The following is a 17972-nucleotide window of genomic DNA, read 5'->3' as shown; positions in this document are numbered from 1 at the left end:
TTTAAACTTTTTAGCAAAGATAGTACATTTTCTCTATCATGTTTTAACATAATCACAGTTGAACACTGAAACAATTTGGTAACAATATAATTACAGTACAAGCCTCAAAAACAAATGAGACAGTCAACAAAATGAAACACCAAACTAAGATTGGGACTTTGGCAAATACATGGTATGATATTTCTTCATTTAGAAACTCTTGAGCTGTAGGGAATTTAAATATTTTAAAGCTTGATACTGCTACCTAGTCTGAAATTATCCAAGGGCCATTATCTTAACAGCTGAAAACAAGTAAAAATACAATTAGACGGAATAGCCCTTAAAAAGTATATGTAAAAGTGTGTGGTTTTGTTTCTATCATCCCTGACAGATGAATTGTCTTATCAGAACTCAAAATCCCAGAATACAACTGTGAGTTTTGGTTAATAACAGATACACATGGAAAAACAGGGCTTAACGGAAAAAAAGAAAAAAGAAAAATAGAACACGCTATCAAGGTACCAGCAAGGTACAATCTCATAAATTTCCATACAAATCATCTATTTTTAGATTGTCAGCAAACCAGATTTTAACATCTTGTTATTTTTAACCTGTCATGCTCTTAACCATGTCAGCCTTTATATAATTATCTGCCTCAGCTGTCAGCTGCAAAATGGTAAGGAGACTTAACTTTGTAATGATAGCAGGCATAAAGAGAGACTGTCTGTGAGTCAGCTGTAGCCTGCAAGTACCTGGATGGCCCGTGTGTATCTATTGGGCAAAACCAACACCTGTTTTAAGACAAATGTAGATCACTTAAAACAATTAATTCTATATGCTTTATATGAATAAATCTAATCACAACATTTCTCACAAATCACTCATAAAGTGCTTCCACTTACAGTATAAATCTCTATATCTATTCACACGGCCAAGTTGTTTCAATGAAACTGTGGGCTAATCACTCTGTCCTTTTCTATCCGAACATTTGTCAGCTCCACTGAACCTAAAGCAAGTACATTGGTTAAGGCGTGAATGTGTATGGTACTATGCTACACTGTATGCTCAATAGTGGTGTTTCCCTCAAATCCTGACAGAACAGAAATTGATGGGTTGGGAACTGCAGGTAAATTCACATCAAATTTATGCAAACTGTTCAAGGATACATTTCTAAACCTATAGTTACAAAGAGCAATGCCATTGATCTCTCATGTTGTTGACTGGTCTTCAGTACATTGATCATTTAGATTTTACATGAATGCAAGTATAATGTAATTATGCTTATACTGTGTTTACAAATTCCCTGCATCTTCATAAATCTTGTAATCTGCACATATAAGAACATTTTAAATTCCAGGCACTCACTTTGATTGCATTAAGCACAACGGAACATTTTAAGGAGTTGCACAAATTGCAGCAGCCAAAAAGAGATATGTACACATATTCATAGTTCTTCCTTTTTGTACAGTACCGATTGATGTTAATACAAACATAAATACACCCTTTTTTAAGAACAACATTATGGCTTAATGTGCACAACGTAAATAAAGATAGTGTACAATGAAAAGTGGCTAAGATCATTGGAATGGCTTTGAAAATGTTTGACCAAGACATTTGAATAATAACTTTGTTCTTCAAATGCAAAAGGACACATAATGGCAAACTAATACCTCATAGAATGTATCTTTTTCTTCTTTTCAAATAATAAAAACCTAGTCTTTTTCTAACAGTCTTTATGTGTAAAACAAACGGAAACTGTATCATAGGTTGGAAGTAAGTAATACATAACTTGAGTGCAGCGTTATAACGGTCGGCCCATTAACTACCCAGAGGGCTGACATCTGCAGCTGAATCAGGTGGCTGTAAACAAGAATCAACTGCAACCCCAGAGATTTTAAACCTCCTTACCTATCCCCACCATCCCGACTAACTCAACCCACTTCTCTGATCTCCACCCACTTACTGCAGCAGTTCACTCTTTTTTGTAGGGGTGGTCGTCTCAGCTTCACCAGAGTCAGACACATTGATGGGGCTGTCCCTGGAGAAGACCTCTGTTGACTCCCTCCATATGCAGTCGGCGATGGTCTTAAAGGAATGGTTGCCACACTTGGGCCGCACCTTCTGCGAAGCGTTGTTGACAATCTGTCGGCTGTTCGAGGTGGCGATCTTTATCTTGAGGGCAGCATCCACACGGTCCACCACCGTGTAAGTGCCGATGCTGCCATCCTCGAAGCCAATGATGATGTTTAGTGCTCGCTGGGAGAGGCAGAGGTAAGTGGGCGTCTTGTATAGTGAGCATGTGCCAATGCTCTTACCATCGGCAAGGCGCATCACAATCAGATTGGACACAACACCAGCATCATCATCTTCGTCACAGTTCCGGAAACAGACATATACCAGATAACGTCCATCTCTTGACAATTTCTGCCGCCAAATTATACCAGCAGCATGGACAAGCCTCAGTTTCCCACTGTGAAGGTCCAGGACATTAATGTTCTCATCACCCTTGGAGACAATTCCTAGTTTTCCATTGGGCGAGATCTGGAAGTCTTCTAGGTTTTTGAGGAAGTTGGTTGGCAACTGGACTCGCCTGCAGACAGACTCATCTGCCACACTCCAGATGAAGACAGTCTCTGTGGACGTGATGAATACGACACAGTCAGGGCAGTCAGGAATGAGCTTGAAGTTGACAATGGTAATACCATCATCACAAACAAACTTCTTGGACACACTGCCTGACCACAGGCTGACAGCAAGGAGCTTGTTCTTGGTGGTTCCCACAAGGAAAGTGTTTGCAGTGGTGATCAGTGCATTCTGAAGGGTGACTAAAATGTTGCACACTTTGTGCCCAGTAGCAAGCCTCCAAACTCTGGAGGCATTCTGTTCACAAAGGGACACCACAAACTGGTCATTGTGGGTGATCAGGAGCTGTGATATTTTCTGTCCATTGATGCGGAAGATATTTTCCCCAGTGTTAGTTTGCCAAATATACTGACTGCACTTGTCATCTGAAGTCACCATGAGATCCCCTGAGGAGGTTAGTACACAGTTCTCCACAATGCCCTCATGCTTGAAGACTGTCTCAATAAAGCCAGTGCTGAAGTTCCACTTGTGGATAGCCTCTGAACCATCCATGGTAAACACATAATCCTCTCTGCCAGACAGCTGCAAGGTCTGGATCTTCTTGCCTGTTTTGTCAATGTTGGACATGGCGGTGATGATATCAATGTCCCAGACAGACAGCACTCCACTGCTGGCAACAGAGAGGAGCAGGTTGTGGTGGGTGGACTTAATGAGTTTGACGATAGCCCCTGAGATCTCAATCAGGCTGGCCATGCACTGTCCGCTGTCCCTCCTCCAGACAAAGATGGACGAGGTATTCTCCATGGAGGCCACAATGCTTTGTCCATTCTTGGAGAGAACAGCAGCCACAAAGCGTTCACTACGTTTGGCTTTGAACTTCTCTACCATTTTCCAAACTTTTGTGTCCAGGACCTCAATACTCCTGGCCTTACAAATGAGAATAGAGCGCTGGTCTTCAGATAACTCAATGCCCACCACTTCACTCTCATCCCCTCGACAATCATAATCCTCCATCAACCTTGGGTTGGTGATCTCTTTGGTGTTCCACACCGACAAACTCCCTTCATTATCAATCATCACCATCTGGTTAATGGTGTCCAGAACAAGGATGGACTTGACGAAGCCCCCGGAAAACTCAGAGGTCACAGTGGCCAACTTGTCCCCATTTCCCAGATGAAAGATGGATGCAGTGTTGAGGTACTGACCACAGAAGGCATACATTCCATCTGGGGAGCATTGGACACAAGTGACCTCATACCAGCAATGGAACTGGTAGAGAGGCCAACCGTAGAGTAGGTCAATGACATTGACGTCTTTACTAGCCTCAAGCCACGCCAAGGCATGATGACTGGACAAGGTAAAACCATTGATGAAGGCCACCCCTCCAGTGACGCCACCATGCTTAGACCCCTTGATTTCAACCTCAGACAGAAGGCAGGATTTGTGGTTATCATAGATGAGCAGTGTGTTTTTGGTTGTGGCCACCACCAGGTACTTCTCATCAGTGGTTAGCCTGATTCCCAGCACAACAGATCTGGCTGTGTCAATCTGTCGTAGGAGCTGTCTGCTCTCTACATCCCAGGTGCTGACAGACCCATCTTCCAGGGCTACAAGGACAATGTTTGGGGCTAGAGTAGGCAAGATCTCCACAATCTGCATGTAGCTGGAGCAGAGAGGAAGCCTCTCTGGACTGTAGGTGACGTCCATAGAGGAGTGAAGAGGCACGATGGAGCAGTACTTAGGGCCATCTTTGTCACACTCCAGGAGTAGGTGTCTGAGCTTAGGGAGGGAGGTAACAACTGGCAGCAGCCTTTGCTGCAGCTCCGCAGACAGTGATGCTGGATTCTTCATCACTTTTACCTTGATGCTACGAAGAGTGGTCGCCAGGAACTTTAGTTCTTTTTCTTGGGAGTAGCTGTAGGCTAGGTCTATGTCTGTTAATGCCTTTTCAAACTGACCGATCTTGATCATTGTGTAGAGCCAGCTGAAATTCATGATGACCCCAAACATGAGGTCGTCAGTGCGCCCACTCCTGGTAAGGTGGTACACCAGCTCTGTCATCTTCCTATGGTTGACAAAGAAAATGTCAGGCTCTAAGAGGTTGCACTGGAAAACCCAAGGCTGCTCGGGGGTCTGCCTGTCATAGGAGTACTTGTCAGAAGACGTTTTTTCATGGGACTGCTGATGGTGGGGGTTTTTGTGATGAGATATATTCAGGGAAGTAAAATGGTTGTTATCGTAAGTAAAGATCTTCTTCCTGCCTCCTGACCATGCCCCCAGAAAGTACTCAGCTAGGAGGCTGTGCATCTGGTGGACGTCCTCCTCGTTGCTAAGATACAACTTCTGGGCAATGAGGTGCAGGTGTCTGTTGGCCCAGACCATCAGGGTGACGTTGCGTACCTGACGTTCCACCAGATATCCCTCTAGCTCCTCTTTGAGCCTCGCAACCAAGTCATAAGAGATCCTCAGAGGGTTCTTAAGGTATGATGCCACAATGACATCACCAAGAACAATGTTATCCAGGGACAGAATATCCTCCAGCTCTACCTCAGTTAACCCAGCCTTGGCCATGGTGATATAGCCCAATGCTCTGAAGACAAACCTTTGGCCCAACTTATTTTCCACTGAGTAGAAAAGCTGTTCTATGCTTTCATGCACTGTGGAGCACAGAGACCTGTCATCCACATCTTTATGAGACCTCCAATGAACTACCTCTCTGTAGATGAGGTTGACAAACATGGGTAACGTACACTTGGCAAGTGCCTCATTGACATAGATCTGCTGGCCCGAGGTGACTTTTCTCTTTACCCCCAGCAGTTGCTGCTTTAATGTTTGACTGCAGACCTTGCGGTCCCTCTGGATTAATTCCACATAATGTCCCTCATCATGGACGAGATGTCGGAGCTTCTGCAGGATGCCATGTTTATTAGGCAAGGTTGAAACTACAATGCGGACTGTCCGAGGCAGGACGGCGGGGAGCCACCACAGTTTGCGAGCTTCATCAGCGTCAGAGAGCTGCTCCAGGGCATCCAGGATGATTACCAGGGGCCTGTGGAATGAAGACTCCCCTAGCAGGTTGACCAGGAGCTCCCTCATCTCCTGGACCTTGTTAGGCAGAAAGTGGATCAGGCAGCGGTAGTTGATAGCAATCTGTTCGCAGATGCTCTGGAGGAGGGTGCGAAGGTCCGTGGAGAGCTGGGTGGAGCCAATAAAGCGGACAATGACCACTGGGTCAGTCTCAGGGCCCATCTCTTTCTGCAGCCATGTGTAGGCCTGAAAGACAAAATGGAGAGAGATTAGGTTAGAATAGTGTGTTCTCAACGTCCTCCAACATTCTCAATGACATTATGAATTCATTTTTCTCATAATGAAAAAAGATTTTATGAATGAGCACTAGTCGATTTTTTTGAGGCTTCATTGATATTATAATTTCATTCATGAATTCATGAAAGGTCCCAGCTGAGATTTCGGGAGGCATTAAGATGTTATTTGACGCTTTCAGGGCAACTGTGATGAGTCCTACTCCCTGTTTAGCTCTGTGTGTGTGCGTGGTTGTGTGTGTGTGTGTTTGGGAGAGAAAGAGACAGAGAGAGACACATACACAGAGTATTTAAATAAATATTTTTCTCTATCTTCCTTGTAGGTCTAATTTATCATCCAATATGTGCGTTATGCTTATTAAACAATACTGTATGATTTGGGTGACAATATGTACATTTTTTTCACACGCACACACCTTTGTTTTTTATAAATTCCGATTTTGTGTAGAAAGTGGCATATGCATACTTATTGTATACTCTGTTTATGGCCCCAGGTCTCAGAGCTCATCGTGATAGTGCTGCCATGGTAGACTGAGGTTTTCAGACAGAGCACTGTGGGCAATACAAAGCTCTGCTCCCAAAGGCCCCAAGAGCCACAGGGCAATATAAAACAAGGAAAAGCATTTGAACCTGTATCCCTATGGATTCAGTGGACTGGTATAGAGCACCTATCAAACACAACACATACTGTATTTATACAAGGTGTTTTAATTTTCCATTGTGGTCTCACATTTGATCTGCTGTATTAAAGGATAATTCCAGTTATTTTCAGCCTGGCCCTTATTTTCCTAGTTTTAATTCACAATTGTGCACATGCTTGTGCCTACATTAAAAAACTGCACCCTGAGTGCACACTCTGCACTGTGTCTTTAAGACCAATCCACTACAGGCTGGTGGGAAATTAAGAAATCAGACACACATGCCCAAAAAAAGCTTTCTTCCTTACTTGTCTGATTGCCTGCGTCTGGCAGCAATGAAAGCAGCCATTCTGAATAGCCAATCTTGTCACACCCAAAGTCTTTTGACTTACCACCACTTTGCAAAAGATCTTATTTGCATTGCAATAATTTGGGGGGTTGATGCTGCAAACTGTTAGTGATTTTGACGTTATCTCTAATTTGCCTGGAATTGTCCACAACTCATTATTATGTGCACAGGGTATTGACATTTACATATGCATGGCTGTATTTCCCCCCCAGAGCTATTAAGTGCACACACCACTTGTTGCACATGGTATTCTAATTGGGTCATTTCAGATGTATGGTGTGTGCTGTGTGCAGTGCAGACCCTAAGTGAGGGCCTCAGTACTTGAGCACAGAGTAGTAGCACAGTAGCCTCACAACACTTTCACTTTCACAGTTTCACTTCCCTCTTTTCTCCTCCTCTTTTGGTCTTGCTTGAATCTATTAACATTGTTGTCATCCCTTTCTCTGCAGTTCTCCTTCTTTGACCTAGGTCAAGTAGCATTTGCAAATTATTATTTTGTTTTAACCTGCCAAATGGGTGGAGTTTACTACACAGGACAATAAAATGAGTGTCAGAAGCTTTAGACAATCACACAAAAGTATGTTAAAGTAAATTTGGTACATTCATCTGGGTGCATCATCGACAGGTTACCTGACACAATCTGAATTATCCTGATGTGGTAAACCCGACCTATCTGGTATTCCAAGCAAATATTTTACGACCCAGTCTTGCTCCTCCAGCCTCTCCCTAAATGATGGAGTGGACAATTCCAACACAGCTGAGCCCAGAGAGAGATTGGGCTGCCCAGTTGAATGTGTGTGTGTGTGTGTCTGCCCACTTCCTATATAGAATATCACTTTTTTCTTGCAAGAATGCAATGCTGTGACATCTAATATGAAGGTGGACAGGAGGGGTAGAAATGTAGGCGTCTGCTGTGGGATCCTGGCTGCGATGTGATCCTAATGTAGCTGGGCAGCCAGATGGCACACACAAGGCCAGTGAATGAACAGAGAATACGAATACACACCCACCCACCCACCCACACACACACACACACACACACACACACACATTAAGAAACAAATGCATCTATACTTACAAAGTCACTGAAGATGTTCATACAGCAACACAAACACAAAATAAACAAATGCGTACATATAAAGTCATATGCAGATGTGGACATGCACGCACACACACACACATACATGCATGGGTTCACATGAGATTAGAGGCATGTGCATGGCAATGGACTAACTTGGCAGACACACAGATGGTCATGCAAGCAGTTGATGAGAAGAGATGGAACAGTTGCACGCCCCCTCATACTCTGCTGTACAAAGATGGACACATGCTCAGATCAGACAGACAGACACACACAAGCATGAACACACTACAGGAGTGAGTGAGGAGCAAAGTGAGAGAGAGAGGAAGGGGAGGGGATCACCTAAAGCAAAAAGATAATACCATAATTATCTCTCAGATACTCACATTTCTCTCTCTCTCTCACACACACACACACACACACACACACACACACACACACACACACACCAAACTGTAAAGCAAAGTTCCATCCCATCCCAACATCCACATCTCACCTGTTTGGCGACCTCAGACAGCAGCAGTGTCTTTCCAGTGCAGGGTCCCCCAAACACCACTAGGGGGCTCATCCTGCTCCCCTTGGACGGCAGAAGGTACTCCTGCACGTAATCCAGCGTCTCGCTCTTATACTCATAGAATGCCGCATAGTTCTTACACAGGGACAGGTGCTGCAGAATCTCATCGTACAGCGGGTCCGTCTCCGTGTCAAAGTTCTGCTGGACCGTGGCTTGGATGATATCCACCATGTCCTCATAGAACTGTTTACACAGACCCTCCACATAGTGGCTCTCCACTTCTTGGGAGTAGCCCAACTTCATGTCGCAGTGAGTGACTGAAGAATAGACGCGGAGGTTGGAGGCGGCCACAACTGTGGGGATGAACTCATCCCGCACCTTCAGCAGACGTTCATAGGCTTCCTGGTTGCGCATGACGCGATCGGCGCTAACCACAATGTCCATGTAGCGGGTCATCTCAGGGAGTTTGGCGAAGCGGTCGAAGTTAGAGATCTTGCGGATGTAGCAAACACATTTCTTGAGAAAGGCAGGAGTTTGTTTGCCCAGGGCAAAGTCTAATTCATCCTCCAAGGCTGAAATGAGAAATAAAACAACACAACTTGGTCATTTCTTTTAAGCGGTCAGCCAGCCTAAACCCTTCCTGAACTTCTCTACCTATGTACATCAGCCTCAAATGCTTTGCAAAGTTTTTGAAAGCTTAGATTACTGCATGGTTTTTGGTAAATTCCAAAATGGCCTAATGCCATGGTTTCTCTAAGCAGCTTGAGAGGGCTAGCGCTGGATGATGTTGTACACCTTCCAAAGCTAGCCATCAAACAGACGTAGGATTTAGAGTCTTGCAGCAGCAAAGCGGAACAGATTTTGGAAGCTTTTAGCCTGCGATTAGATAGATTTCTCTTGAGCCTTATTTAAGAAGAAACAAAGGTGATACAATCACATAAGCCAACATTGCTGAACTTTATCTTAGGCCCCCCAAAGAGTAGGCTCTACTGAAATTCTGCCAGCATCTCCTGTGTAGTATTGCTCACATGGTAGAACTGCTAATTAGGTGAGAGAGAGAAAAGTAGGAGAGGAAAGTTGGGAGCTGCAGGAGAGAACGCAGCTTCCTCTATATAATCAAGCACTGTTTGAAGCCCAGTGTGCTCAATTAAATTACATACTACCTGCAGTCCCCTTACACAAAAGAGTTGCTTCCCTTTCATATTAAACAATTACATTTGGATGGTAATTACTTAAGTAGCTTTGTGTAAATCTTACTGTCCAACACGCAAAAGGCTAGAGGCTGTGTTTTTCCTATCAGCTCCTTTTGACTCAAAGGCCTGGCCTATAAAATAAGCACTTGTCGACCCTGACAACGCATTGCTTAGGTCATCTCCCAAAACCACAAGAGCCTGATAAAAAGAAGAAAAAAGAGAAAGAGATGTCTCCTTATTGAAAGATTAGATCAGTAGTGTCCAAACAGTTCAGTAATGAATGGGTGATTCCCAAATGGAGTGCCTTGTTGAAATTACAACTCACATAAAACACTTTAGGGCAGAACCTGCCTAACATGGTGAAAACAAACAGCGGGAGGAATTATTCAGTTGAGAGAGAGTTGCACCTCTTGCTCTTGCTGTTATTTTTTCACCACTTAATGTTCCAGCAGCAGAGCTAAGGAGAACTAACAATGCCTGCTGTAGTAGTCCACTATGGTGACTACACCACATAATCTACTTTTTCTCTTCTTTGATGTTACCAATCTCAGTAGGAGCGCTCAGAATTACTTCTTTGGTGAAAAAAAAAATGGTTTTCAGAGGTATTTCTAAGCCTCACATTCATGGGCAAGCATTCTCCAGCAAATTGGCTACATGTTCTGTTGTGAACAACACAACATACCTTCTCAGTTACTACCCTGGTAACTATCTAGAGATTTCACATAATGAGATACATAAAACAGAATGAAAGGCAATGAATAGAAAGGGAAAAGCTGTCTTCAATGGGTGAAGCTTCACGTGCATTATTAATGCCCTTGCAATTCCGTTAACCATCCATTTACAATTCAAATGTAAACATCTCTGAACAATCGGAAAAAGAATTGGATTTTGTGCATGTAACCATTGTATTAAGCTGATATACCCTATGAAATCACATACTGCAAATATTTGACATATTCGTAAGGGTGTGATTTCTTTTCTTTTTTTAGGAAAAATGGATCTCTGGATTTTCCTTTCATTTATTTCATCTAGGGTCTAGTAATAAAAATTACTGTAAGAGAGAATGGTTGATACAATGCAGCTGATATGTGACAAAAAGGAAAAGCAGGCACATTGTGGTAGATAGTTTTTTGTTGATGCTTTGCATATTTGCATTCAGAGCTTTAAAAGGGTATATTCCCTAATAAGGGTCAATCAATTATTTCGTTTGAATAATCAATTATTGAATCAAATAAGTGCATTGTTATACAAACTTTATCCGGCGTAAAATGGGTCTCCTGTAAAGATAAAGGAGCCTTGCTTCATGGCGTCACATATGTTTATTATTGCGTTTGTACCTTTCCCTATACAAAAGAACCAAATACACAACCTACACAGAAGGAAATCAAACAGGGCTACCCAACAGACTGTGCAGCACACATATAATTTAAAAGAAGCCACCAAAAGATTTAAAGGTGAGATGAAAAAATATGGTGTAGACCTCGAACTAACCAGAGCAAAGGAATTTCTTGGCCTGAGCGGCCTTCATGGTCCCCTTCTCTTGGAGCTGCAGCACCGCCGTACGGAAGATCCTCTTGATCTCCTCCGACACATTCCTCCAGGCCTTGTCATTCTTGGTCTTTGCTGCGCTGCTTGACTCCATCTGAGCAGGACAGGAGCAGGGAGAGACAGTTTGATTACACAGCGGTTTACACTGTGGACTCTTTGCATCGTGTGCAACTCGTGGCATCCAGAAGGAAGGTGGTTATTCTCATTATCTTTAGTACTTCTAATACTACTGTTTGGATGTAAGGGAGGGAATACTGTTGTGGTCCATGTGAGGAAGGCTTCAGAGTGTTTGATGATTCTGTGTGTGATTCTGCCTTTTGATAATATTGTGGTGAAGTACAATTTTTTAATGTGTTGGTATGATACATAAATTTGCCGTAGTCAAATAAGGCAATATAGTTGAGTGGAATTGATTGATTCTTGATTGATTATATGGAGTAAAATAAAGAAAAATATGAAGAGACACTAATTAACTAAAGTAGGTAGTTTTAATGATCAAACTTACCAAGGTAGATTTTCTAGCATCCAAAGTGTGTGCTAACTAAAATGCTAACTGTGAATACCTCATTGACAGCTAATGATATATGTATTTATGACTGAAGTGAGACCCAAGGCAAGATTACCATGCAGCTTTTAAGAAAACTCAGGCGGATACTTATTAGCTTCATAAAGTTCCTGACATAAGAAGGTGGAACTCAGTAGCTTAACATTTTCCTTTAAAAGTAACTGTGCTGACAGAAGTGTTGTTAAATGACTTTTACAGGGTCATTTACAAGTCTAGTAAAAGCATTACTTGTGAAAGTTAACTCAAGGACAGGAATTTGAAAGGGTTCAAGAGCTGCCTCAGACAAAACAACTTTGCCCACAAACTCCAAACAAAGCTTTGTTGTTTGCTTTTCTATATGTGCATATGAAATGTGTTTTTTTTATTTTTTTTATTGAATTCCTCAAGGACAATTAAATTCATGAACCACAGAGCTCAAGGACATGACTCCATTAGCAACATTGTTAAAGCCTCCACTTAGTTATTGAAGTTACGGCATCCATGTGTAAGCTGTTCCTTCATTTCATAATGTTGTTGCTGCCTTTTATGGTTTTATGGTGAAAACACATCGGATGTTTTGAAGATGATCTTCTGTAAAATGTTCTTGAGAATTTGGGCTTTGGGTATGATGTAGCACAACAGCATCGATATTCCTTAAGTTAGTTGGACTGACAGAGTTGTTGTTGTTCTTGAGCATCCAGGCTTTGGGTTTGAAGTAATAGATACTGGTTAGGTAGACCAGTAAGTTAGATGGACTTACAGAGTTGTGGGAATTCATAAGCATCTGGACTCACGGTGCATGCAGACCAATCGCAATCACTTCGCTTTGTGGCGCTTCGCTGTATCAAAAGTTGTCACTTTTGGGTGTTTCATTGGGTGTTTTAGAGACAAAAATCAAATTCTCAGTTTGTTTAACATTGTTTATGCGGACCTATTTTGTATTTTATCATTATCTGCATTTCATTTTTGAATTGTTATCAGATTATAAGGTAGCTAGCAGTAATATTTCTTATGTAGTAAGTTAGTTAGACTTACAGACTTATGATAGTTCTTGAGCATCTAGGCTTTGGATGTGAAGTAGAAGCTATAGGTTAGATAGCAAGTTAGTTGGACTTACAGAGTTCTGGTAGTTCTTAAGCATTTGGGCTTTGGGTTTGAGGTAGTATGCGGGCGGCACAGAGTTTTCGTCCCTGCAGTACCACTCTTCCAGGAGGTGCGTGTCCAGCCCCGCCTCCACAGCTGCATCCAGGATCATCTCAAACTCTGCTGATTCCACCTCCCCTGGCACACGGATGCTGCCGTACTTTTCCCCCACCAGACCCTGGGGGAAAGGAGGGAAAGGTAGAGGGCAGGGAAGAGGAGAAAGAGAGACGGAGAATGGGTGGCATTATAATCTTTCAAATGTCAATGAAGGACTTGTGTTGTGGTCCACATGAAAGAGAGAGAGAGAGAGAGAGAGAGAGAGAGAGAGAGAGAGAGAGAGAAAGAGAGTGAGAGAAAGAGAGAGAAGAGCAGACTAAGTGTTAAATTGAGGGGGAGACAAGTAAGGGAGGGAACAATGAGTGTTAAAATGATAGAGACAGTTATCATCTTCAGATCTGTTTTCATGTCAAGAAACACTGGAGAGAATGAGCAAGTGATATAGGAGTGAAGAAGGAAGAGCAAGAAGTGTAGAGGAGAAAGAAAAGAAGGGGAAAGGCTATTATTATTGTCTTTAAAACTGTATTGATGCAAGGAACACTGTGGTAGTGTACACAGATAGAGAGAGAGAGAGAGAGAGAGAGAGAGAGAGAAAGAAAGAGAAAAGCCGAAGTTGTTGTGACCGTGAAGTGTTGTTAACCTGTACTGGTTGACTATCATTAACAAAACACTTAAATAGTTGGCTGCTAATTGTGTATTTTCTGAAAAATCTAAAACAGACAAGACTGATGTGTGACTTACTCACTGGCCTTTCTCCTTAGAGTGGTGATTGCTCAAAGGCATTGAGGTGAACAACCAGTCAAGGACAAGCGTACATCCCTCTGTCTCGCACACACACACACACACACACACGCACATTCACTCACGCAGCTAGTGATTATCTTTTCAACTCATTCTTTTTAGTAAGGAAATGCAGCTTTTGCTGCTGCAGCAAATGATTGAATGGCACACTGTTAGATCAAGTACACAGACATGAACACAGTAATGAATAGTACAGAGGATAATTGAGAATGTGGGCAGGTTTGCTTAATGTATAGAATGGATGGCAGTAGATTAAATAAATGTGGGTCTGTGAGAATAATGTCCATAAGAGAAATTCGAGTTAAGCGAGTTTTCTGTACCACAGTTAACATTATCATCATCATCATAATCATAGTCCTCTTCACCACCATCACCTCCACCAATATCATCACCATCATCATCATCAGCGCTGTAATCATAATCATATCCACCAAAACCAATCCACCAATTACCGCCAATCTCTCCCCACAATCTTTTTTAGTCAGAAATGAGAACAGCAGCCCGATAATTAGGCTTCATCAAATTAAATAGTGGCCTTTTCATCCTGCCATTATCTCCCACTCCACATGGCGTATCTAAGCTCCGACGAGTCCCCATTCTTCCTCCCGGCCACTCTGCACATATGCATTTGAGTGACAGCCAATTCAATACCATCAGAAATCATCAGGGGCAATTACTGGCACGGTCCTTGATGTGCACAATCAGTCACATGCGAGGACAATGGGAGTAAAACATCACTGGAAAGCTTAACTACATGACCAGCTGATCTGTGCGCCGTGCGTTGTAACTCACATGCAGCTAGACCCCCGGGGACAAAGACAGAGAGAGAGAGAGTGAGGGACAAGCCAAATGACTGTGAGCTCCGTTGAGCAGGAAAACCACGTTGGTGCGCTCACGGCAATGACGCTTCAAAGCCATTCCATGTTGGACTCCTTGTTCCCTTGGCATTCGCAGCAGGAACAGATGCAAAGAACAAGCAGAATCAGCTGACAGAATGTGGCGCATAGTCTGCAGGATGGCCTCAAAACCCACAAACCCCGGTGGTAGATTCATTTACATTTATAGACTTCTGTATCCACATTGTAAAAAGGGCAGAAGGTTCATCATCCAGCATCTTAAGGAGGATCATTTCCAATATCAATCATTTTGGAGGAGGAGGTGCCGTTTTCAAAGGTTGAGTATCTCATTTTGGAACCAAACTCTTCATTTACATTATAGCCATTTAACTGACGCTCTTATCCAGTGCAGCAGTAGCTTAAATTTCTGTACCACTACCAAGGCCACAGCCAATAAATAGGAGTGGAAGGGCCGAGACAACACTGCTAACCCAGAGGAAAAGGTAAAACATTTCTGTGACCCTGGAATATTCAAATATCTGCAATAAAACAAGTAGCTTAATAAGAAAATGATGCCAGGTACTAAATAAATGAACACTCCTGTGACTGGAATATTCATATCCAATAAAGCAAGTAGCCTAATAAGAATATAGTGGTACAGTAAGTACGGAGCAAGAGCCAAGTATTTTTAAAAGACATGAACAGAACAAGCTGCAAGTAGAGGAGGAAGGCAGAGGAGAGGATAGCAGGGGATTCCCACTTCTTGGCTCTACAGTGTTATCCCTCTATGTTTGTAACTAGCTTTGCTCTCTTCCTGCCAAAATAAAGAGTCTAATACACAAGGAGGGCAGAGTGCCCACTGTCCTTATTGGTGATTGACTAAAAGGTCATGAGCCGGATTCAAACCCAAAATGTCAGAGTCAGAGGTGCACATTGTAGCTTAGGGTAGCCTACTTCAGAAGACATTTAACTGCATTATTGTGCATGCCATTTGCTCTTCTATATGAAAACAGATCACATTCAATTACTTCAACAGCAGATATGCGCATAAACTAACTCAAAACCTGAGATCTCAGTGGAATAATCGTGATTTTAAAGCTTTTTTGATTACTTTGGATTTCTCAAAATCATTAGATACTGAAAATTGGTATGATAGCAAGTATTGCTTTTCAATTCAGTTTCAGCTCAAGGAACCCAATCAAACAAGCTTTCGGTATAGGAGGCTTTTATCCAAAACATCTTATAGTACCATGAGTGCAGCGCTTTTCAGCATGGTGGGTCCGGGGGGAATTGAACCCCTGACCCTGGCAGTTTTGAGTGCAATGATCTACCCGTTGAGCTACACCGGACCACAAAAAAGCAACACAGGACTGTTTGGGGAAACATTATAACTTGTGGGGATTGAACTTGCGATGGTACAAATTCTCTAACCACCCTGCCGTCCACCCGCTTTAGATGAGTTTCTGTGACTGAGGGTGCTGCAGTGATGTGTCAGTCAAGGATAGAGGCATCGGAGAGAACGCTGAACTAAGCTGAGAGAGACATATAGCGAGACACAGAGAGAGAGACAGGGAGAGAGACAGAGAGAGAGAGAGACAGGGAGAGAGAGAGAGAGCGGAGAGAACAGTCACTCTCCAAGTTGCTGACAAAGTCTCTGTCAGCTTGCCTGATATAGCAGGACGGATGGAGTGGGTGACTGGCTGAGTATGTGGGTGTGTGTTTGTATGTGTGTGTGTGTGTGTGTGTGTGTGAGAGAGAGAGAGAGAGAGTGCGTGAACGCGTGTGCCGATAGAGATCAGGATAAAAGTGGCTAATATTTCTTATCAAAATGAACAGACGGAAGCGCAGACAAAATCGGGGGTACAAACGCAAACACAGACACACACGCACAGACACACACAAACATAAACACACACAGTTACACCACTCCACCCTCCTGTGTAACCTACTGTCACTTCTGTCACCTACTCCATCTACCAAAGCAAAACTGTAAAAAAAATGTCCAAATATTTGCAGCGTGGTTTTACGCCCCTGTCTTAGCCAGAAAACAGGACGGAAACCATTTAAAGTGGATTACACCATGACAGCTGACAAGCTAGAACTTGACTCTGTGTGTGCATGTGTGTATTTGTGTGTCTGTATGTGAGTCCATGTGTGTGTATATGTATGTGTATGTGGGGACCAAGGGGTTGCAGTACTTCTTACTGCACTTACCAGCCGCAGGTGCAAAGAAGCAGAAGGCTAAAGTGACAATAGCAAAGCTGATAGGGGCCAAAATGCAATTCCAGGTTTTGCCACACTCCTCTCCCTCCCTCCTCGCTTTTTTCATCCTTGGAAGGGATTTTATACTCCGGCTAAGTGCACTTTATCTGATGAGCCGGGCCGCGCAGTCGGGAGAGGCGACTGAGATATTGTACACGGCTATGAATCAACAAATCAATCACTCTCTCAGTCAATCAATCAATGAAACACACAGTCAACTGTTAAGATATTTGCTGCATAAGCTTTGGCACTGCAAAGGGGGAAATGAGTCTGAAAAGAACCAGATGATCTGATCAAAGAAATAGTGACATGCATGCTTGGTCTGAGAGCAGCGTTCAAACCCAGACCAGCCTAAATGTAATGTTTGGATTAAAGCAAGCTTTGCATATGCGTACACAGTGAGTGTCAACAGCAAATACTAGGAATTTTGATTAGTCACTCTTTGATTAGTCACTCTTTTTGCCATAGAAGATGCCACTGATGAAGAATGTCTTACGATTCTTTGTATGGGCGGGTTTCCTCCTTTCTTGGATTCTAAGAACAGATTTTTTGGTCTGAAATACCAACTTCCACTGAAGATGAGGCAAACCAGCCAGTCCGGGCGATTACTTTAGCAGTTACATCATGCTGAATGAATGGGGGAGAAGCAGAAAGAAACCAGTGCTACAGTATCCCGAACTATCCTCTTACACCCAGTGAACCTGCTACATTTCCAGGCAAACAGAAAAAAAAGCAGCAAAACTGGATGTGTGGCTGCGTTCTGTGTACCGATATGCGTCCTTGAGGCATTCATCAAGCTTAGTGGTTTTACATGAGGGAATTCGAGACCGTTGGAGAGGAGAGGAGGGGAAAGGAGAAAAAAAGAGGAGAAAAAAACCAAAAAAAAAAAAACAGTCATGGCTCATTGTCATGCTTAATCTCCGGGTCAATGACACCATCACCATGCCAACCCCTGCTATCGCCATGGAAACCAGCTTTATTGCACCGACAGGTTAGAGAAAAGCCCCCTTCACACAGGTGTGGGGTGTGTGTGTGTGTTTTAGCGTGTGTGTGTGTGTGTGTTTAACAACCCTGCACTGCCACCTGTCTTGTATTCAGCCGTGCCCTTTTAATGACACTTGCTG

General features: G+C 43.0%; 1 protein-coding gene across 3 annotated transcripts in view; it reads right to left on the bottom strand.

Moving 5' to 3' along the window:
* Window positions 1-1938: 1938 nt before the first annotated feature.
* The window catches only part of nwd2 (NACHT and WD repeat domain containing 2), a 38561-nt gene continuing 22527 nt past the window's right edge, over window positions 1939-17972 (bottom strand). For all 3 annotated transcript variants that reach the window (XM_071919833.2, XM_071919834.2, XM_071919835.2), the window contains 4 exons: window positions 12867-13070; window positions 11149-11299; window positions 8447-9036; window positions 1939-5835 (listed from right to left, as the gene is read on the bottom strand). In XM_071919833.2, coding sequence (XP_071775934.1) covers window positions 1939-5835; window positions 8447-9036; window positions 11149-11299; window positions 12867-13070 — 4842 coding nt within the window. The remainder of the gene's footprint in view (window positions 5836-8446; window positions 9037-11148; window positions 11300-12866; window positions 13071-17972) is intronic.

This window comes from Centroberyx gerrardi, chromosome 23 (assembly GCF_048128805.1).
Source record: "Centroberyx gerrardi isolate f3 chromosome 23, fCenGer3.hap1.cur.20231027, whole genome shotgun sequence".
Taxonomy (NCBI): domain Eukaryota; kingdom Metazoa; phylum Chordata; class Actinopteri; order Beryciformes; family Berycidae; genus Centroberyx; species Centroberyx gerrardi.
The sequence above is the reverse complement of the archived record's forward strand: the minus strand, read 5'-3'. Positions and strand labels throughout refer to the sequence as shown.